The 23,893-nt window shown below is 43.3% G+C and overlaps 1 protein-coding gene across 4 annotated transcripts in view; it reads right to left on the reverse strand.

Annotated features, from left to right (window-relative positions):
* Positions 1-23,893, reverse strand: part of AIFM3 (AIF family member 3) — a 49,378-nt gene that overhangs the window by 21,433 nt on the left and 4,052 nt on the right. For all 4 annotated transcript variants that reach the window (XM_072141857.1, XM_072141874.1, XM_072141864.1 and 1 more), the window contains exons 2-5: positions 7,507-7,709; positions 5,140-5,353; positions 4,688-4,797; positions 1,856-1,965 (exon numbers count right to left, since the gene is read on the reverse strand). In XM_072141857.1, coding sequence (XP_071997958.1) covers positions 1,856-1,965; positions 4,688-4,797; positions 5,140-5,353; positions 7,507-7,537 — 465 coding nt within the window. In that variant the 5' untranslated portion in view covers positions 7,538-7,709. The remainder of the gene's footprint in view (positions 1-1,855; positions 1,966-4,687; positions 4,798-5,139; positions 5,354-7,506; positions 7,710-23,893) is intronic.

Genomic DNA, 23,893 nt, shown 5'->3' on the forward strand with positions numbered 1-23,893 from the left:
TAGTATTGCAATAAATCATGTATTAGTGATCAGACACCCTAGTGTTAAATCATAAACATGTTAAGTATCCCTGTGTCCCAAAATGCCCTAACTATCAAAATATAAAAATATTGGGGCAGATTTACTTACCCGGTCCATTCGCGATCCAGCGGCGCGTTCTCTGAACAGGATTCAGGTCCGGACGGGATTTATGAAGGTAGTTCCTCCGCCGTCCACCAGGTGGCGCTGCTGCGCTGAAAAGCATCGGAACACACTGGAATACACCGAGCTGGACCAGGTGAAGGTAAGCGCTTCCCAAGCGACACATTTTCGGTTTTTAAATGCGGCGGTTTTTCCGAATACATCGGGTTTTCGTTCGCCCACGCTCCCCGATTTCCGTCGCTTGCATGCCGGCACTGATGCGCCACAATCCGATTGCGTGCGCCAAAATCCCGGGGCAATTCAGGTACAATCGGCGCAAATCGGAAATATTCGGGTAACACGTCGGGTTAACGCGAATCGGGCCCTTAGTAAATGACCCCCATTGTGTCGTGAACACAATGGGGCACATTGGGGGTCATTTACTAAGGGCCCGATTCGCGTTTTCCCGACGTGTTACCCGAATATTTCTGATTTGCGCCGATTGTACCTGAATTGCCCCGGGATTTTGGCGCACGCGATCGGATTGTGGCGCATCGGCGCCAGCATGCGCGCGATGGAAATCGGGGGGCGTGGCCGAACGAAAACCCGACGTATTCGGAAAAACCGTCACATTTAAAAACGGAAAATGTGTCGCTCGGGACGCGCTTACCTTCACTCAGCCGGCCTCGGTGAATTCCGGCGCGTTCGGATGCTTTTCAGCGCAGCAGCGCCACCTGGTGGACGGCGGAGGAACTTCCTTATTAAATCCCGGATGCACCCGAATCCAGCGCAGAGAACGCGCCGCTGGATCGCGAATGGACCGGGTAAGTAAATCTGCCCCATTTACTTACCCGGTCCAGTCGCGATCCAGCGGCGGGTTCTCCGACGCTGATTCGGATTCTGCCGGGATTCACTAAGGTCCGTGCGCCGATATTCACCAGGTGTCGCTGCTGCGCCGAGGTCCGCTGGAGTTCACCTGCTTTTTTCTGGTGTATGTGAGTGCTTGATCTTGCGACACAAATGGCTTTTTAAATTCTGCGGTTTTTCCGAATCCTTCGGGTTGTCCGGTGGCCACGCCCCCCGATTTCTGTCGCGCGAAAGTCGGCGCGATTGTGCCAAAAAATCGATCGCGTGCGCCACAATCCCGTGAAATACAGCGCAAAGAGGAAATATTCGGGAAAAAACCGACGGATTCGCGGCTGAGGACCCTTAGTAAATGTGCCCCACTGTTGGTGGATAGCATCCAAATGAATGAATCAGAACGTTTTAGCCATTTTGCCACCCATAAAAATTTTAATAAAAAGTGATGAAAAGATCATTTAGGAGCCAAATTGATATAAATGAAAAGATATGCTAGTTCCACAAAAATGACACAGCTTTGTTACAAAAAAAACAGGAACATTTTTATTTTTTGTTCCAAAGATTAATTTTTTTTAAATCTACTAAAACATAATTTAGTATCTCCATGATCAAACCGACCCAAAGATTAAAAAAGAGAGGTGTCATTTGGTGTGCACAATGAAAGCTGTAAATAAATACAGAGCCTACAAGAAAATGCTGCAAACTAACACTAGGAGGAACAATTTCTTAGGCAGAAAAGAAGACCTCAAACAGCTCGGTACACAGAAAAATATTTAAAAAAATGGCTTTTTGATTGGGGAATAAAAAACAAAAAAAACTCAGAAACAGGTCTGAGTCCCATAAGGGTTTATATAGAATAATGTATATATTATACCTGAAATTTTGGCAGACCATCAAGCCCAGGGAAATCTTCAATATCACCAGTTGCAATATTAAAGCATGCACCATGCCAGGGACAGCGCACTCTGCCTCTAGAAAGCACACCTGCACAGCGGAAACAGATGAGTCACATTATGACAACAAAGAACTGGCAACAAGATAGCACTGCCCAGCTTATACAGGAATGTGCACTGTCATTACATGTGGGCTACAAGCCAGACTGTCCCTGTATACAAATTGCTTACATTGGTGAAATCTTTCACTTCATAATATAATTCAACTTTGATTTGGCAATGATCATTATATCTTGTAAACTTTGGCATTTTATCCTCTAGTAGATAAAACAAGTGTCAAAAGTAATCCATATGTATCCAAGAGATAAGAGGTTATGGTTATAGGCACTGAGGGTAAGATGACTTTGAACGTTATTGGCTCATGCCCATAACCCTGTGCGTGAGCAAACTGTCTAGGCCGCAAAAGATTGAGCAAGTTGTATCCAAAGTTTCAAACATGCTCTTAAAACCCCATCTCTTTAGGCAAGCCTATCACACTCCCTCCTATTGTTCCATATGAGTCAAGAAAAAAGCAAAATGTGTACGCATCGGTGTATAGAAGAGGACCTGCCAGGGGGTGTCGGCAGTTGAGTACACTTTTTTTCCCACAGGTTTTATATTGGAGCCAGGACTTCAGGCTATATACTGGGGGGTGGGGGGCTGCAGCCTATATACTGCAGGGGGCTGGTAGGCTATATACTACAGGGGCTGGCAGGCTATATACTACAGGGGCTGGCAGGCTATATACTACAAGGGGCTGGCAGGCTATATACTACAGGGACTGGCAGGCTATATACTACAGGGGGGCTGGCAGGCTATATACTACAGGGGGGCTGGCAGGCTATATGATATAGGGGCTGGCAGGCTATATACTACAGGGACTGGCAGGCTATACACTACAGGGGGCTGGCAGGCTATATTCTACAGGGGCTGGCAGCCTACATTCAAAAGGGACTCGCTGGCTATATACTACTGAGGCTTGCTGGCTATATACTATAGGGGCATGCTTGCTATATACTACAGGGGCTGTCTGCCTATATACTATGGGGGATGGCTGTATATTACAGGGGCTGGCAGGCTTTTTACTACAGGGGCTGGCAGGCTTTTTACTACAGGGGCTGGCAGGCTATTTACTACCATGGCTGTCAGGCTATATACTACAGGGGCTGGCAGGTTATATTCTAAAGAGGCTGGTCGGCTATATACTACGGGGGCTGTCAGGCTATATACTATGGGGGACTGTCAGACTTTACACTGGGGGGGGGTAGGCAGGTTATATACTGGGGTGGCTGTGACCAATGCATTTCCCACCCTCGGCTTATACTTGAGTCAATAGGTTTTTCCAGTTTTTTGTGTTAAATTAGGGGTCTCAGCTTATACCCGGGTCAGCTTATACTCGAGTATGTGGTATGTTTGTACTCTGTAATGTAGTATTATACTTGTATATGTCCCCTATGATTTGTAAAGCGCTACGGAATTTGATGGCGCTATATAAATAAAGATTATTATTATTTCTTTTTTGATTTTGTGGCAGACTTTTTTCTAATGTCATTGACAATTGACTGGTGCTCAGCTGCCGATGACACATGGGCCAAAATCATGGGATCATGTTCCCATGTTTGTGGCCCACAAACAACAGTGTTCATGTGCATGAAACCTAAGGACCCTCATGCCCACACACCTTTTTTGGAGCTGTGTGCTTGCCAATTTTTTCAGTGGCTAGCACATACCACCAGTTTATGGGTTCATGTCCACAGTTGTTGTCATCTACAACCCTTATACATGTGCTGGCCACGTGGACCACAAATGACAGAGCAATTCCTATCTCTGCCTACATTTGCGGCCAGGGTGCTCACCCTCTAATGACAGACGGGTCACAAACAGTATAACAGCGTAAACATTTACATTTTTCCTTCTACAAAGCCAATAAGGACTTTCTGAGGGACAACAAAAACGTAATACAACAAGTCACCAACATGGAATTCTGTCTAAATATATCCTAACTGTGCCAAATATAAACACTTAAGGCAGATTTAATCTTGATGTTGGCACCGTCCCACAGGCTGCACTGCATACATGTAGAGGCTCTTGACTCTTTATATATCCAGTGAGGATGGCAAACTATTGTGTGTCCATCACAGTTCTACGCTAGAATCTGCCTGGTGTAGAATTGTACTATAGCAAGGGCCTGCACCTATGTCTAGTGCTCACACCTGACACCCTCCCCACATACGTGGCGTTGAGGGGGAAATAGTCTCAATTCCTATCTCTGCACCAAAAATTCAGGCATACAGGCTGCATACAATGGCCGCAGATGAAGGGTCATGTGATTTCTGAACTGGCGATTGTTCATGAACAGATGGAGATCACATGACCCTCCATCTGCAGCCATTTTATGGACAGGAATGTTCGACTGATGAGGTAAAAGACAGGAGGCTTCACTTCACATATCAAGAAAGTGGTGCAGAACTAATAGATGTATTTAGGTAAATTACCTAATATCCTGCCCCCCACACTTACACACACATTACAAAAAACATGAGGTTAAGTGGCCAACCCATTGAAAGGAAATCTGTATCAGATCTGCAACAGAAAGTTGACATGATGCAACGTCCATTAAATTTCAGCACAAAACAAATCTTCAAATTGGATACGTGTGCACAAAAATGAATGCACATTGTCTAGATTTATTTGCTGATATTTTACATTTACCCAAAAGTTAAATAGTTTATATAATATAACTTCAAAAAAGACAGACTTTTAAAGTTCCCAACCTTTCACTAGTGGCGCTCCGTAATGTGGGCACTTGTGCCCCATTGCATAGTACTCTCCATTCTGCTTAATAAGCAAAGCTTTACCACATCCCAAGTCAACTTCCCGCATCCTAGAAACACATAAAACATCATTAGCAATAGTAATATTTTACATAGTATACATTCATCTGGCGGTCACATGACTAGCGCATAAATTTCATTGAATATAACAGACTTTTAGGTAAATTGTGCATTTTTCAGTATAGATTTTATTTACTTTTCATGATAAATATTAATAGTTGAACTAAATACATAGTCATAGTATAATATATGATATTAATTACTGTATATATATATGTCATCCTTAATTAGTATGTGGCATACAAGTAAACTTAGCTTTTTAGGTCATATACCATGACACCAGTAAGAAAATAACAGAAGAGCAAATGATAAACAAGTTATGAAGCACATACTGGCCATTTTCCAGGTCTTTGACATGGCACACAGAGGCTTCCACCATATCTTTTGGATTTGTGTATGGATTAAGGTTAATAGGTCTTTCCTCATGATGATAATGTCGAGTTGTCCCATTGGCCTTGTAGGCAAGAGGACTGGCTTTCCCATTGGGAGACATTTCTTCCTTTTCCCTTTCCTTTTCAGGTAGAACAACTTCAACTTTTACTTCGACTATAAAAGAAAATTTATGTTTCATGTCTTAAAAATATTAACAATCAAGAAAATTGCCACAGTTAGGACGCAACGCTCAGAGGTGGAACATTGTTGGATCCCAATGAAAAATCAGTACCAGCCCTCACACCCAACATTAATGTATTGTTCATTGCACTGATCTCTTTTAATAGGGCAAATACACATTATGGACCCCCTATGGCACCCTCGGCAATCCCCCACTCCCGAGATATACCTATGGCAGTGCTATTAATCTCAAAAAGTAAACTACAGTAATATTTCAAGTCTGTGATCAATTGCATTTCAAAGCACAGGGGCCATGGACAACAATGGTATTCAAAATAAATTCCTTTTTTTGTATTCCTGGACAACCCACCTAAAGAGGTGGAGAAGCCAATGAGATTGGTATACTGTATATGTTTCTCAGAGAAGTTTCAGTTCAGTAGTTTCCATCTACGTTTTGTCTATTTACTGATCAGAGGTCTTGGATTTGTTATAATTTGGTTCTGACAGCTATCATTGAATGCATAGTTATAGAGCGTAAGGTGTCTCTCAATAACAGTACTGCTTAACATACGAAGAGTAGATAGATATACATGACATGTTCCTTTTAATAAGGCTTCATGACTTACAGCCACATACCGATATCAAGCTCAAAAACTTTATGGAATTCTGTTCTATATAATATCACATCAAAACACATTTATTCACTAGAAAGAAATAATTCAATTGAGTTAAAATTATAAAGACATTAGTACAGGTGGGGCAAGAAATTTCACTTGTATAATTTATAGGGAACCTGTCATCAAGAACTGGCACAATGAACCTTACTCACCTCTTCCCCACACTGTGCCTTCGTTGAAAAGTGCCGCTCAGGCATCCCAGCTTAAATCTACCTCCTCCCACCATTAAATTCTTTACCCAAACGTTTCCCCATTTGTCCCCACCCACTACCATGTGGCTTTGCCCACCTTGGGGTGATTGAAATGGTGAGAAGATATGCGATTTCCCAAACAGTGCCCACTGCTAAATACACCATGCAAGTGAGAGGAACATAATGCTGGTCAGCTCAGGGAAAGATTTGAATAGACATAGAGCTGTCAGTCAAATAAAGCGGTGTGATTCGCTGGCAGTCTGGCAGTCTGTAATATAGGTACAGTGCCTCAATGGCAAATCATTTTAGGTGATAGGGGGGGAAATTCTAAACCTTCACCAGCAGGTTTTACTAGTGTGAGGGGTAATATATTCTTTAATCGCATTGCATGTTGTGTAATTTCTGAATTTTAATACATGAATGAATTTCTACTTTCAGACACTGTACCACATTTATCAAAACTAGTGCAAACTGCACTATTTATAGTTTGCCTATAAAGGGTGCAGTGTGCGAAAGGTTCATGAAATGTGTCCCATATTCTTCATGAATCTGTCACACCCTGCAATGCAGCGGCAGAATGCACCATTTTTTTCTGGTGCACTTTCTACCTGCTTTCGAATTGTGGTGCAGACAGAATTGTGACACGCGTCAGACAGAATTGTCGTACACGATCCAACTGTGCACCAAAACACCGTTTTTTTGTGTAGCTGCGACACAAAACAGGCGCAGACACTTTATAAATACATGTGTAAGCAGTTTGCGCATTCTTTCTAGTGCAAAGTCAGACAGAAAAGTGGCGCAAACACTTTAATAAATGAGGGCCATTAACTTTTGTAAACTATGAACTCGCTTAATATTTGCTTTAAAACGTATTAACCCATATTAACCGTCTTTGCAATTAAAGAAATAATTCCTTTTTTATACACAACTGCCAAAACTATGCAGCTATCAAACTACCCCCTACTGCTGAAAGAGTGAAAGGATTTAGAATTATTATCATTATTGTAGCCTAGTTTTGCCAAGTACAAAATATATTAGTCCAAGCTCATTATAGTTAAGGTTCTGTGCTTTTTCCAGCTGAATGTTCTGTACGTGAAAGAAAGCAAAGTGTAATTTTCCTTGGATTAATTGTAACCTAGAGCGTTCTTTAATCCTCCCTGCAAGAGCGCAGAATTAACATTCCTTCCAGCAGTCACCCTGCAGAGTTACTACATCTGACCTAGTTCAATCCACATGGCAGAAGTACATGGAACATACAGTAACAATAATGGCCTCTTACCTGGTTTAGGTTTGGAGAAGCATCCCCCCATTATGAGTCAAATACAAGAAAAAAATTAAAATATACAAAACATAAAGATCCCAAATGGAATTCTAAGCCATTTTCTCTTGGTTAGATACTATAAGAGCTTGGTACATAAGTAAAGGACACTGGTGATCTTTATAATTGGGATATCCAATCCTCTCATCTTGAAAGTTCTCTGCCTGTGGAAAACAAAACAAGATATTAGAAGGCAAAAAACAGACCCAAGATTATTTGTAAAAACTCTTAAAAACTTATAATATTTGAAATGACATCTTTACCTTCTGAATCTTTCCAGATACCCTCAACATTTCCCTTACCCTGGCCTTCAGCAAGGATGGATGAGAAAAGCCAATTACTTGCCGGAGCCATGACCTATAGACACCACTGAAGTTAAAGGAAATGTCTCACCGTGATTTACCTACCCTAACTTACTGCTATGTTATGAAGAACTGTGCCCACACATGCCACCCATAACTTTGTTTTTTATTTTCCTGCTGCGTCTTCCATGCCTAATGTGCTTTGGCGGGCTTTAACAGAGCACATCAGGGCTCCGGCTACACAGCAATAACAATGGCTTCTCATGCAGGGGCGTAACTACGAGAGGCAGGGCCCCATAGCAGATGTTTTAATGGGGCCCCGTACACACTTAGAAAATAGACACATTTGTATACTCAGACAATTATAACATTTATATGCTCTTACACACATTTATGCACTGATAAATATGCTGTGCAATGTGCAGCATAATATGTATATAATGGTGCACATCTTCCATTTTTCAATGTGTCAGATCAGATGCCCGGGCCCCCTGACACTGTGGGCCCTATGGTGGCTGCTACCACTGTAGTTACGCCCCTGTTCTCATGCAATACTACTCCCAAGCACCGTCGCTTGTCCTTTACCTTCAGCTATGTCCCTCCTGGTTCCAGCAAGATGTAGAGTCTGAGCCCTACACTGCTTAACCAAAGCAATGTAGCCTAATTTTCACATTTCTAAAGAGAAGTTTGGACATGGAAGGAGCAGCTGGACAATAAAAACAATGGTGTGGATGGCATGTGTGGGCATAGCCCTTCATAACCTATAAGTTAGTTTGGGTAGCTAAATCGTGGTGATGAATTCCCTCTAAAACTTTATTCTAATGTTACTGTCCTAAAATAATCACCGGAGGCCTGGGCAGAAAGACCAGTTAGGGCACCTGGGAAACTTAAAATTAAGAGCAGTTTGAAACAGGTGACTATTATTGTTTCGTAAATATTCTAGAATCAGAAGTCATTTCTACAAAAATTAGGTGACATAGTTGGAAAGGGTAACAGTATATTATCAGTGGATGTTTGACACACTTTCTCCACAAAAACACATATGCTCAAGGGGCCTACAGGCCCCACAACCTGTAGTTAGGAATAAGTCTGACTGTAATAAATTTGGTACTGATAATTTGCATAAATATTTGATCATTCATCACTATGATGCAAAAAGCATCATTCACCAGTGGTTCAGGGTCCTAACCACAGTCATGTACAGCTAGTGTAATACCCTGCAAAAAAAAATATATATACATACATTAAGCTAAGAAAAGTATTATATTGCTGCTATATTGTGGCTATATGAACACAGAAACATCGAAATTTCCTCTTCAGACATTAAAAATTTAGAATCATAGAATTTCAGGAGAAACACATGCTTAGCAATTTAAATAATATATTTCCAGTTATCAGAATTTTTCTTAAGATTCAGAGCAGTGCAGATACATTGAACTGTTCAAATATGTTGCAAACTCCGTCTAAGTACTACCACGGCCCTTTGGGTGCACAGTTTTTATGTCTTGTTGGCACAGTACAACCATAACACAAAACTGGGACAAACATGTGCAAGCTCCAAAAACGGTACAGTCAGGCAGAAAGCTGGCGCAACCAGTTTAATAGATTTGGGCCACTGTGTTCTATTACCTTGTGTTCCTTATCATTCTTTTACCTTCGAGGAGATCACAGGTCAAAGGGCACTAGGCTGGATTTATCTGATTTCAACATGTATCTTTACAGCACTTACCTGTAATCTAAATAACCTCTTCATATCTCAGCAAGTGGGACGCAAGCCTTAAGAAGCTGTTCCAGTGAAACTATGATATTGTCTAACAAAAGTCGACAAAACCAAACAAATGAAGGAAATGTGAATGCTAGAAATGATGGGGAAAGACGCACAGTATCTGTCTCCTCTAATACAATAGCAAGAAACTGGGAAGTCAACAAGGTATTGTTTTACTATGTAGCATGTTACCTCCCAGAGGGTTCATCCACTATAGCTAATGCTTGCCAAGTGTTAGCACAGTACTTGTCTATAGGACTGTGAGCTTGGAACTGTAACAATTTGATCCCAGCTTTATTCTGCAGTTTTTATAATGGATCCTGCGTGCAAATGACTATTTACAAAGTATTATTTTCCAGCACTAATCCTCTTGTGATTTCACAAAGGGTCATATAATTATAAGGCCCATGTTATTACTGTCTGAATTGCAGATTTTTCTGGTTTGCCAAGCAAATCAATCGCTTTTACCTGGACTTGAGTTATATGGAAAACTTAGAACAAGGGTTTCCCGTGAAGCTGTGCTGCAAAATTAAGAATTCTTCTTTTACTTGAAAAATATTAGAATAGCTCCACTATTTAACCTATAGTACCTTTCCATTTTAAAGACGTAAACATAAAGAAAAGGTACAGAGTTGGCTATTAGTGATGAATAATGCAGAGGATCTTGTGAATGCTTGTTTAAGCTCATGTGCTCTATATGAGCCATCTGTCATCCCTGGTTCCTCTAACACATCCTTTATTTCCCATATACTTCAAGCTTCTCAGAGACAGAAGAGACTAGATCAGATCGAACTATTCCTGATCCACTTAGTCTATGTAAAGACACTGGGGGTCATTTACTAAGGGCCCGATTCGCTTTTTCCCGACGTGTTACCCGAATATTTCCGATTTTCGACGATTTTCCCTGAATTGCCCCGGGATTTTGGCGCACGCGATCAGATTGTGGCGCAACGGCGCCGGCATGCACGCGATGGAAATCGGGGGGCGTGGCCGAACGAAAACCCGACGGATTCGGAAAAACCGCCGCATTTTTTTAAAAAAATGTGTCACGAAAATTGCACTTACCTTCACTCAGCCCGGCCCGGTGTATTCCAGTGCGTTCCGATGCTCTTCAGCGCAGCCACCTGGTGGACGTTGGAGGAACTACCTTAATAAATCCCGGCCGGACCAGAATCCAGTGCAGAGAATGCGCTGCTGGATCTCGAATGGGCCGGGTAAGTAAATGAGTGAAAGAGTTCATTGATGTGCAGCTTATGTCCTTTACCTCCTTTTGTGCATCTCCAGCGCATCCTAAGAAATGCAGATTCACACCTCTCCATGTGTATATTACCTAACAGTCATGTGAATACTGTATATGTGATTTAACCAGTGCAGGAAAGTCATCCAAGACCAGTGGGGCCACAGTGGCATAATGCTGGATTAAAATGGAGTGTACAGGTTATGCTTTTAAATTTTCCATATACAAGCGGTCCGCTACTTAAGAACACCTGACTTACAGACGACCCCTAGTTACAAACAAACCTCTAGATGTTGGGAATTTAATGTACTTTAGCCCTAGGCTACAATAAGGAGCTGTAACAGTTATCAAAGGTGTCTGCAATTAATCTTTATTCTTAATCCTGGTTCGTTTGACAACCTAACAATATGACAAAATCCAATTCTGTCTGGGGTTACAATTATAAAAGTTCCGATTTACATACAAATTCAACTCAAGAACAAACCTCTTGTACGTAACCCCCCGGGTTATATTTTTTATACACAGGCATTATCAAATATACAGTTCCAACTTACATACAAGTTCAACTTAAGAACAAACCTCTTGTGTGTAACCCCCCGGGTTATAAAATATATAAAATATTTTATAATGCCTGTATATAAAAAATATATACACATATATACACAGTCTGTAGAGTACCACCGATATCTTTAACACTCCCATGTTCACTGTCCCTTCTTACTTGACAACTACCTTAAATGATGTTCCCAAATAATGTGAGGGATAATGTGAGGGATACATAGAAAAAAACCAAAGCCTAGGTCAGCAAGCCAAATCAATCTGAGTAGTCAGGAACAGCGAATGCAGTGCACAGAGGGCAAGTGATGGTCTGAAAAAAAAAAACAAAGGATAGGCAACAAGAATTCAGATCAGGAAGAATAAACACACCGGTAGGTAAACACACAGGTAGGTAAACACACAGGTAGGTAAACACACAGGTAGGTAAACACACAGGTAGGTAAACTAACAAGTGGTTCGGCAATACAGCTCCAAGAGGCCATTGTAGCTGATGAGAGGATCGGGAGAAACTGAGTGTGAACAAACCACTCAGGACTTGAAGCCTTGTCTACCTCTCTGACCAGCATGTGAATAGCCCCATTGGCTCAGGTGTATAACATTCAGCCGCCAGCCTTATATACTGCTGTTTTTAAACATTTGTGAAAGAATGGATTAATATAAATAGCTGATGAATTTTAGGAAATTGCCATAACATGCTTACAGCTCAGATGCATATTTCATGAAAAAAAAATCACCAAAATTGCTGACTCAATAACTGATGAGCTTCAAACCCTCCATGGCATTAAAATATTTGTGTGCTGAGACGTTCCAATTATGGGCTGCCATTGCTGGAAAACTGCATGCAAGCCTTACAAGCACAATGCAACCTTTGGATGGGGTAGTGTAAAGTCCAATAATACCACCAGCATCACTGTAATGGTGTAATGTAATGTCAGGAGCATGTTACCATCTGCATTGTGCCATCTGTAAGGTTTGCTGGAGCTATAATGATGCTGTGGGGTTGCTATTCCAGGGGTTGATCTAGGATTTTTAGTGCAGGTGAAGGGAAATCTTAATTCTTCAGCATAGGAAGACATTTTGGACAATTGGGTGGGAACCTTTGTGGGAAGGTCTTTTTTGTTCCATCATGACTGTGCCGCAGTGCACAAAGGTCTATAAATGCTAGAGTGGTTGAGTTTGATGCCAAGAAACTCCATTCCATCCAATCAAACAATTTCAGATTAAACTATAATGTGCATCATAAGACCAGACCTTGTAATTCACCATCAGTTTCTGACCTTCCAAATGATGTTGTGCAGGGGCATAACTAGGAGAGGCAGAGCCCCATAGCAGGCTTTTGAATAGGGCTCCCCTTCCCTTTCAAAATATATATATATATATATATATATATATATATATATATATATATATATATATTTGTATACTCACACATACAAGTTCAATTTCACATTTATACACTCATAAAGAGCATATACACAAACATACAGTGCCATATACAAAGGTACAGCAGATATACACACATAAGGGGTTATTTATCATATGCCAGCCTGATATCATGCACAGCACGATGCCCCACTGGCGTGAAGGTGGCAAATTGAGGAAAATAATCGCAAGTGCTAGCAATGAGCTAGCATTTGCGATTATTTTACACCACTGACGAGGCCTGATAGATTTCCCCCATAGAGTATATACACATCACAAATATGTTATATACATATAATGTGCAAAATAGTAAATAAACATGCACATCCTCCATTCTTTAGTGTTGCAAGTCAGATTACGGGGCCCCCTGACACTGCAGGCCCCATAGTAGCTACTAAGCCATTCTGTTATGATTCTGGTGGCTTTGTTATAATGGCCAGTGGGCTATTTGCCCTATTTGAGTCAACCCACCTATTTTTGGTGTAGCAACTCATTATGGACTACTTATTAGTCTTGGCATTCCCTTCTGGGCATTGTTTATTGTGTACTATAACGGTATATGACAATGAATGAATGCTATCTTTATCACATATTGGTTAGAAACATATGTGTTTTGTGGTTATTCTAGGTTATTCAATTGACCTGATAGTATTGATGCCTGTTCTCTTCTCAATTTTCATGCATTAACTTATGGTTTTGGGAGTATTTTGGTATTTTGTTCGTTTGAGTGTATGTCATTACTGGTATTACACTTATACATGTTCTGTTTAGACTTTTGGGACTATATGTCATGTTTCCCTTTCTCTATTTTTCTATCTAAGCTACTGTCTTCTCTCCTTGTATGGATGTATTAAGTTTTACTGTGTATATGTAGCGTTAAGGCATTCCAATGTGGGTGTCTATTGGATACTCCCGTATTCCCGTCAAGGATCCAGCGCAGTGACTTCCAGGTTACATTTTTTATTTGTTTTTCATTTGTTACCCAAGAACAGTAATAACACAATACAACTCGTAGAGATATTCATATATAATTATAATTTTTTAAAAAGTGAGGGTCTCTTGTTCTCTCCACACACATTTGGAGAAATACATACATTCTTACACAACCGCAAAAACTCTGCACATTTATAACGATATCTACATCAAATATTTGGTTATCTACATGTCATCCTGTTCGGCAATCGTTAGTGACAGAATTTAACCGCCAAACCATCCCATTTAAATAGACCACAAACATATAGACAATATAATGCAACTGAGGAAGGATCCGTTTCGGATCCGAAATGCGTATTGCCGGCCATTTTATTTCATTTTAAATATTTGTATTGCTATGTTTTGAACAGGTTTTATAACAATTAAAAAATCTAACCTGGAAGTCACTGCGCTGGATCCTTGACGGGAATACGGGAGTATCCAATAGACACCCACATTAGAATGCCTTAAAGGAAACCTACCACTTGAATTGGCAGGTTTCAGATGGAAATACTGAGCACCAGCCCAGGGTGAGCTGGTGCCGGAGCTGTATTGCGGTTTAAAACACTTTTTAAACTTTATAGCCGGCGCAGGGAGGTACGCGCTCGCAATACAGCGGTTTAAAACACTAACAAAAATCAGCTCCGGCACCAGCTCACCCTGAGCTGGTGCCCGGTATTTCCATCTGAAACCTGCCACTTCAAGTGGTAGGTTTCCTTTAAGGCTTCTTCAGCTCTGTCAGTTTTCACACTGAGAGAAACTCCCAGTGGCAGCGGTTCTTCCTACCTCTAACTAAGAAGGTGAGTGTAAATCTGCATGGGGTAATATAATCTACTCACCTCTGGCCCTCGTCGCTCCTTTTCTCTTTCTTCTATTGTGTACATGTATTTATATTTAATTCAATTTTGCAGTGATTATTTTTTTCTGATATTTAGGTGTGTTTTTCATTTCATATTGTTGTTTTAAAGAATTGCCAGGATAACGCCTCTTGCTAAAAACTCTGATAATTCCACTAAGATGTTAACTAACATGGTTGAAAAGCTTTTCAACGAATTAAGGCTTAAGCTTGAATCAGTAGTACAACTGAATGCGATACATATTGTGGGGATTTGGCCCAATAGAGACCGTGGTAGCGGGGTGCAGGGATGCAGTTCAAGACAGTGACACCAGGGTACAGTCCAAACAGGTCTCGCCTGCGTTTATTGCAGCAAAAATAAACCAGCCTTTACATTCAGGTATTTGAATAAACAAACAAAAACCTACCCGTCAGGGTGCTAACTATACAAATAGTCCACTAACTCACACTAAACCAAGATCACGTGGCTGCTCCAGACACACAGGTCAGGGCTGTGTCCTCTCAGCCTCCTTCCACAGAGAGACAACCCACTCAACTCTGCTGAGTCATTTTATCCAGGCTAATTAGGCTGTTCCCATCACCTGTGTCCAAGGTGCTGGACAAACCCACCTCAGCACTAAGGCCTTGCATAGAAGCAAAACCTAGGGGAAACATACCGCCCATCCACAGTTAACCCCTTCAGTGTCTCACATACCCTCCCCCTCTGTTTGACCCTGTGGGGACGAACATTTTTGGCCATCAGACAGTGGGTACGGGATAGGGCATCGGCATTCCCATGCAGCTTTCCTGCTCGATGTTCCACCGTGAATTTAAAATTCTGGAGCATTAGGAACCACCTTGTGACCCTGGCGTTCCTCTCCTTGGCCTGACTCATCCAGGTTAGGGGAGAGTGATCAGTCACTAGTGTAAACTGCCGCCCTACCAGATAATACCTCAGGGATTCCAGAGCCCATTTGATCGCTAAGCACTCCCTCTCAACTATACTATAGTTCTTTTCAGGAGGTGTGAGCTTGCGGCTCAGGAATGTTACAGGATGTTCCTTACCCTCCACTACTTGGGACAGGACAGCCCCCAAGCCCACGTCAGAAGCGTCAGTCTGCACAATAAAGGTCTTGGTGAAGTTAGGGGTGATCAGTATCGGTCCCTCACACAAAACCGTCTTAAGTCGCTGAAACGCCCCCTCAGCCTCTTCACTCCACTTTACCATCACCGCCCTGCTACCCTTAGTCAGGTCAGTCAGGGGTGCCGCTATTGTCGCAAAATCGGGGATAAATCGGCGATAATAGCCCACTATGCCCAGAAAAGCCCTCACTTGCTTCTTGCTCAAAGGTCGTGGCCACTGCTGGATCGCCTCTACTTTATTTACTTGGGGTTTGATGACCCCTCGCCCAATACGGTACCCCAGGTAACGGGCCTCTTCCAGACCCAGTGCACACTTTTGGGGGTTCGCTGTCAGCCCTGCTACCCTCAGGGAGTCTACCACTGCTTGTACTTTGGCTAGATGACTCTCCCAGTCGTTACTATAGACTATGATGTCATCTAAGTAGGCCGAGGCATAACTCCGGTGAGGTTAACCTCTGGAATGTGGCGGGAGCCCCATGTAGCCCAAAGGGGAGTACCACGTACTGAAAAAGCCCATCAGGGGTAACAAAAGCGGTCTTCTCTTTAGCCCTGTCAGTCAGGGGTACCTGCCAATACCCTTTCGTCAGGTCAAGGGTGGAGAAGAACCTAGCCTGTCCAAGTCGTTCTATCAACTCGTCAACCCTGGGCATGGGATAGGAATCAAATTTGGACACCTCGTTCAACTTCCTAAAATCATTGCAGAACCGTAGGGAACCATCAGGTTTGGGAATCAACACAATAGGACTCGACCAGTCACTTTTAGACTCCTCGATAACCCCCAGGTCTAACATCTGCCTGACTTCTTCGGATATGGCAAGCCGGCGCGCTTCAGGGACCCGGTAAGGTTTTTGGTGTACCCGGATGTGGGGTTCGGTTATGATGTCATGCTTGATGACTGAAGTACGTCCCGGTAACTTAGAGAACACCTCCATATTTCGGAGCACAAACTCCCTCGCTTCCTGAATCTGGGCCCTGGAGAGGGACTCCGAGATCCGTACTTCAGGCACCTTGGCATCGGGTACACCTACCTCCGGTGTCCCCATCTTGGAGACAGACGCCTTCTCTACTCCCATGGCCATCAGGGACTCTCTTTCCCTCCATGGCTTTAGGAGGTTCACATGGTATATCTGTTCGGGTTTCCTCCTCCCCGGCTGAGATACCCTGTAGGTTACCTTCCCCACTCTCTCCATGACCTCATATGGCCCTTGCCATTTGGCCAAGAACTTGCTCTCCACGGTGGGCACCAGAACTAGCACTCTGTCGCCTGGGTTAAAGGTCCTGAGTCTGGCTGACCTATTGTAAACCCTAGACTGGGCCTCTTGTGCCCTTGTCATGTGCTCCTTTACAAGGGGCATTACCGCCGCTATGCGGTCCTGCATAAGGGAGACGTGTTCTATCACACTACGGTGGGGGGTCCTCTCCTGCTCCCAGGTCTCCTTGGCTACATCCAAAAGCCCACGTGGGGAACGGTCATATAACAGCTCAAAGGGTGAGAAACCCGTGGAGGACTGGGGAACTTCACGTATGGCAAACATCAAATAGGGCAACAAACAATCCCAGTCCTTCCCATCTTTGCTGACCACCCTCTTAAGCATCCCCTTCAAGGTCTTATTAAACCTCTCGACCAGGCCATCTGTCTGAGGATGATACACAGAGGTGCGGAGCTGTTTTACCTGTAGTAACTTGCACATCTCCTTCATTACCCTAGACATGAATGGGGTACCCTGGTCAGTCAAGATTTCCTTGGGGAGGCCTGTGCGTGAGAACACCTGGAACAGCTCCCTAGCAATATTTTTGGAGGAGGTGTTCCTTAATGGAATCGCCTCGGGATACCGCGTAGCGTAGTCCAGGATAACTAGGATGTATTGGTGCCCCCTGGAGGATTTGACTATGGGGCCAACCAGATCCATTGCAATCCGTTCAAAGGGCACTTCTATGATCGGTAGCGGGACCAAAGGACCCCTGAAGTGGGAGACCGGGGCAGTAAGTTGACACTCAGGGCAGGAGCTACAATACCGGTTTACCTCCTCCCACACCCCGGGCCAGAAAAATCTCTGCAGGATCCTTTCTCGGGTCTTCTCAGCACCTAAGTGCCCTCCCAGCACATGTTTGTGTGCCAACTCTAGCACCAGCCTACGGTGAGATTGGGGTACTACAAGTTGCTCAACCTCCTCACCCCGTATCTGGTTGACCCTGTACAACAGTTCCCCAATAATCACCATTCGGGGGTATATTTTATCAGCCCCTGGTATTTGGAGTACCCCATTTATCACCTTAACGTTCTCCCGTGCTTTAACCAAGGTAGGGTCCTGTAGCTGTGCAGCCCCAAAATTTTCACGGGAAATCTCAAGGTCCAGCATGTCGGCCACCTCCTCGTGGCCCTCGACCTCACCAGCTAGGACCTCTAGGGGAGAGAATTCATCACATGGGGTCACCCCTACTGCTGGTGTGTGTACATCGGCCTCAAAGGGTTCAGGGGCCAAGGCCGGACATACCTGATGTCCATTATCTGCAACAGCACCTGAGGTGGGTCTTCGTCTCCAGAGGTCCCAAAACACCGGTAAGTCTCTGTCGATAATAGCCTCATGAAAAAGGGTCCCCACCACCCCCACTTCATGGGTAACAGTACCACAAGGGGTATGTAGGTTGATGACAGCAGTGGGATATTCGCGAGTGTCCCCATGTATACACAACACTCCCACTCTCCGCCCACTGTATAGTCCAGGATCAACCAAAGTTCCCCGCACCAGGGTGACCAGACTCCCTGAGTCTAGTAAGGCTTCCACTGTGTGACCACCGATTGTGACCATGCATACTTGGGGTTCTGCATCCGTGACTGACTCAGCCGCCAGAACTGGCCGGGCAAACAGTGACACTCGCCGGGTCTGGTTGCAGTCCATTGGCTCCACTGACAGTGGACAGTTGGCAGCAATATGGCCCATTTCATGGCACCGCCAGCACTGGATGCGGCCATGACCTCTGTCACGAGCCTCACTGGGTTTCTGGGTATCCACGCCCCCCAATGAACCCCCAATGTCTCCCCTTTTCCGCAGTAGCAGTCTTACCAGCTGGTTTGGTGACCCTGTCACTGGCACTGCTTCGTGTCGGAGAGGTAAGTAGCAGGTCCTCCGTAGCCCGATACCTCTCTACTAGGGACACAAGCTCCTCAGCTTTTGTGGGACCGGCCTGTCCAACCCACCGCTGGAGCCGAGAGGGCAGAGAACGGGTGAATTTGTCGAGGACCACTCTCTCTACCATCTGTGCGGGGGTGCAGTCCTCTGGTTGTAGCCACTTCCGGACAAGATGGATCAGGTCATGCATTTGGGAGCGTGGGGGAAATTTTTCTGAGTAAGCCCACTGGTGGACCCGGCTGGAGCGAACTTGAACGGTGACCCCAAGACGAGCCAGAATCTCCGCCTTTAGCTGGGGGTACTCACGGGCCTCCGTTTCACTCAGGTCGTAGTAAGCCTTCTGCGACTCGCCGGTCAGGAACGGTGCCAGGACATCTGCCCACTGCTCAGCCGGTAACTCCTCTCGCTCAGCTACTCGCTCAAACACTGTGAGATACGCCTCCACGTCGTCGGTCGCCGCCATTTTTTGTAAAGCCTTTTGTACTGCAGCCCGTGCGGAACGCTGGACAACCGGGTACCCTTGTAGACCAGTATGGGACCCCTCAGTAGTCGACGCTTGCGGTGCTGCCATAATGCCAGAAAACTTCTCCATCATCAGCTGGAACATGGCTCGGGACTCCTCCTGCTGTTGCTGGAGCATGGCTTGCTGCTGTCGGGACCTCTCCTCCTGCTGCTGGAACATGGCTTGCTGCTGTCGGGACCTCTCCTCCTGCTGCTGGAACATGGCTTGCTGCCGCTGCCGATTAGCCAGGGACTCTTCCTGCTGCTGCTGCCGATTAGCTCTGGCCTCCTCTTGCAGGTATTTAATAAAGTCCTCCATCTTGGCTTTATCCTGCACTTTGCCTGCTGTTTTCACCCAGGCCATGCAATGTTGCAGGATGTAGCGAGCCTTTCAGGTGTATGTCTTTTTGAACTGCCCGCAATCCGAAGCACCATATGTGGGGATTTGGCCCAATAGAGACCGTGGTAGCGGGGTGCTGTGATGCAGTTCAAGACAGTGACACCAGGGTACAGTCCAAACAGGTCTCGCCTGCGTTTATTGCAGCAAAAATAAACCAGCCTTTACATTCAGGTATTTGAATAAACAAACAAAAAAAACCTACCCGTCAGGGTGCTAACTATACAAATAGTCCACTAACTCACACTAAACCAAGATCACGTGGCTGCTCCAGACACACAGGTCAGGGCTGTGTCCTCTCAGCCTCCTTCCACAGAGAGACAACACACTCAACTCTGCTGAGTCATTTTATCCAGGCTAATTAGGCTGTTCCCATCACCTGTGTCCAAGGTGCTGGACAAACCCACCTCAGCACTAAGGCCTTGCATAGAAGCAAAACCTAGGGGAAACATACCGCCCATCCACAGTTAACCCCTTCAGTGTCTCACAATATATATAAATATACAGTATATATATATATATATATATATATATATATATATATTATTCTGAGCTTACTTTGGCTCGTATCAATCTTTTTCTTTCACTCCTAATATGACTTTCACTCTAAACTCTCAGCTGAATTCCTTTTTGCTTGGAAGATTGCCAGAAGCTAACTAAGGTGTCATACAGAGGCTACAGAAAAGTAGTATTCTGTTTATGACTTATTATATGCAGCGCGTTTTATGTATTACTTTGTATGCATCACAACAACAGACTAATGGTTCTTGGTGTCTAATATAAAGAACCTTTTCGGTAACTTACTGTTAGGATCCTGATTAATGTTTCATCATTAGTTGATATGGATGTTATTCAGACTATATAAATTACAGCCTGCATTAGAGGCTAGATTAGTGTTTATCAAAAATGATTTGCTATTACATTTGTCAAGATGATAGATACCAACAGAAACCTGACGACCCCATGAGAGTCTATAGGGATATTTGGCTTCACTGTCCCTATGACAGGACGGGCAGAAGTTATGTTAACTTAACTGTGATAGCCTTACAGCATTAACTCCTTTAACATCATATGGATATCACAGTATTAACAAATACAGCTTAACCATAGAGAAAATGGAATTAAGTCCAAGGGAATTTAAAGGACAATGACAAGAAGAATATAAAATCTGAATGCCTTATTCCCATAGGTTAATGAATTCATGCACAGCAGTAAGCAAAAGGAACAAAGTCACTGTAACCCTGGCTGGCAATATTATATAGTGAGAGTAAGGGCAATTATATTTCCTGACAATACGGCTGATAATTCTCTGAGTTTATTGTTAGAATTATAGAAGGACAGAACAGGGTTTTGCAATCTTCATACATTAGTACTTTGTGACTTACCATTTCATTTCAGTTATTGAACAATGTCTGAGAACAAACATTGATAGTCAACAACAGGCTAGAAAAAAGGTGGGATCAACAAACTAGTTAGGACTGTCACTATTTCACCGAGGGCATCTCCCTGGCACCTGTAACACTAAATGTTTCACTACTTCACTGTAATATTTGTACATTTTGGGTAAGGCCATAAACAGTACTCGCATCATTCCCCACAGATTTAAGTCTTTGTATTGCGAAGGTTTAAACCGGGCTCTTAAGTTAGAGATGCCCAGAGACCAGTGGCGTAACTACAGCGATAGCAGCCATAGCAGCCGCTATGAGGCCCACATTGTCAGGGGGCCCCATCATCTGACCTGACACTAAAGAATGAAGAATGTGCACCATTATATACATATTATGCTGCACATTGTGGTATATATATTGTTTATGTGTGTGTATTTGTGATGTGTATATGCTGTATGTGTATATGGTGTATGGTGTGTATAAATACAGTACGTTATGTGTGTATGTAAGTAGTATTTCTGTATATGGCACTGTATGTGTGTATATGTGAGGTGTATATGCTCTATATGTGTGTAACAATGTATAAATGTGTATGTATGAGTGATTAACTGTATGTTTATGTATATAGGAATGTAATATATGTATATTTTTTAGACGGCAGGGGGTCCCCTTGGGAAGTCTGCTATGAGGCACTGCCTTTCCTAGTTACACCACTGCCAGAGACCCCTATCACCATTCACTGTATTGCAAAGACAGTGCTATTCCTAAGCAGCTGATGCTGTGTTTCTTTCCACATAGGCACGAATTGCGGCTATAAGCTCTCCATATCCATACCATTATATGCAAACTGTGTTTGAAGAAGGTCCACTGACCGAAATGTCACATTTTGTTAGCTGAAAAAAATTTCACTTGAATTAAAAATACACTTTTTTTATACAACACAGTGACTGGATCCTTATATTATGCTACTCAAGGGAGTGGGTCCTTTCCAGAGCACCAAAAGTGTGCAGTGAAATTGCGTATATGTGATGTATTGCAACGACGTCCTTCGCCACAGGGGGTCCCTAAAAATTATGAAAATGGTACTTGCTATGGCCAGATTAGGCCACTCAGTTATTACTATAACAGTATCTAAAATAATCAACTGTATCCATATCATTAAGGCATGGATACAATTGATTATTAGAGTGGAACTGGGGGAGCTTTCCTCTGCAGGTGCAGCTCACCAGTCATAGGTGGCATTAATGTTGAGGGCTGGGGATTGCTGCATAACAAATAATTAGGCAACAGTATATATAAATTAAATGGGTAGTGTATAAATTAAATATATGTGATTTCTTCTGTGGCGGTGTCGCTATATATAAATAAGTCATGTGTCTCTATTAGAATATCTGTGCTGTTCATAACCATAAACTGGAGAAATACACTGTGAAACACTGTGGATCTGCAACAACACTTGACAAGTATCACCATTGTATCATGACACTTGAAAACTACTATTCTTCCCCATCTACCTCTGAATGTGCATCCTAAGATTTTAAGTGGGGCATACCAAAGTAGACGTATGTATGACGCATGACCTCTTAAAAGCTGCTTTTTTAAATAAATATTTTTTAAGTGAGTTACAGAGAAAGTTTATCATTCAGCAAATGTACAGTATATCTAGCCAGTGCTGGATTGTTTGCCAGAGGGTATATATCAGTGTTACACCTTCCATACATAGTAACCCTTGAGCTAATTTTTCTGCTCATTTTCTCTGTATAGCTAGTCTTCCAGACAGGTATTTCAGGGAAGTTTGCATACTTTCCAGTATTCCCTAGTGGAGCATCTATGGCTTTAAGTCTCCACATGCTTATAATGCGGCCTTAATTGGCAAACTCTCCATAAGGAGAACTCTTATCTTCTGACTCTAGACAGGTATTTCAGGCAGATCAGGGAATCAGTTTACACACTTATCCATTCTGACATCAAGTGGGATAACACTCCATTTTTTGGATCGGGTTGTGAGGGCCAACTTTTGCTAACTTCAGGCAAAAGACAGGGGTAATCCATGTGCAAAACCATTTTATTGTTGTCTCAAAATCCAATCTACAAACAAGCTTTCATACCCAATATCTGTGGGCTTTGTCAGTGATTTTATTTTTCCAATACCCTCAAAAACATGTAACTTTGCTGGTGGCATACCTATTTCATTGTAAAGAGTTTTTATAAATTCACCTCTTGTCAAAGGATTATGCTTATGAAAGTATGCCCAAACGTTTTGCTGCAGTTCAGGAGAAGCAAAGCGACTATGATACAGATTAGACTACCAGCAAATTTTACATCTGATATCTGATGTGCATGGGCCTGGGGACACATTGGGGCACATTTACTTACATTGCTGCTGGAGTTCACATAAAGTGCATTGTCCAACAATAATGCACTCTGCCGTGATTCACTAAAATCGTGCGCCCGAAATCATGCATGTGTCGCTTCCCCGCTCGGGTCCGACGGAGGTCACCATCTTTTTAGTGCTGCATGTAAGTGCTTGGGCTTGTGACACAATTTGGAAGTCGGAATCAGTGGGACCGTCTGACGGCACGCCCCCTAAATTGTGTTGCATGGAAGCCAGCGCAGCTCCACCACAAAAGGATTGTGTGCGCCACAATCCCAGCGCACGCACTTCTTAAATACCTGTACAAGCCATGTAAGCCCCGA

The sequence above is a fragment of the Engystomops pustulosus genome, chromosome 1, assembly GCF_040894005.1.
Source record: "Engystomops pustulosus chromosome 1, aEngPut4.maternal, whole genome shotgun sequence".
NCBI lineage: Eukaryota > Metazoa > Chordata > Amphibia > Anura > Leptodactylidae > Engystomops > Engystomops pustulosus.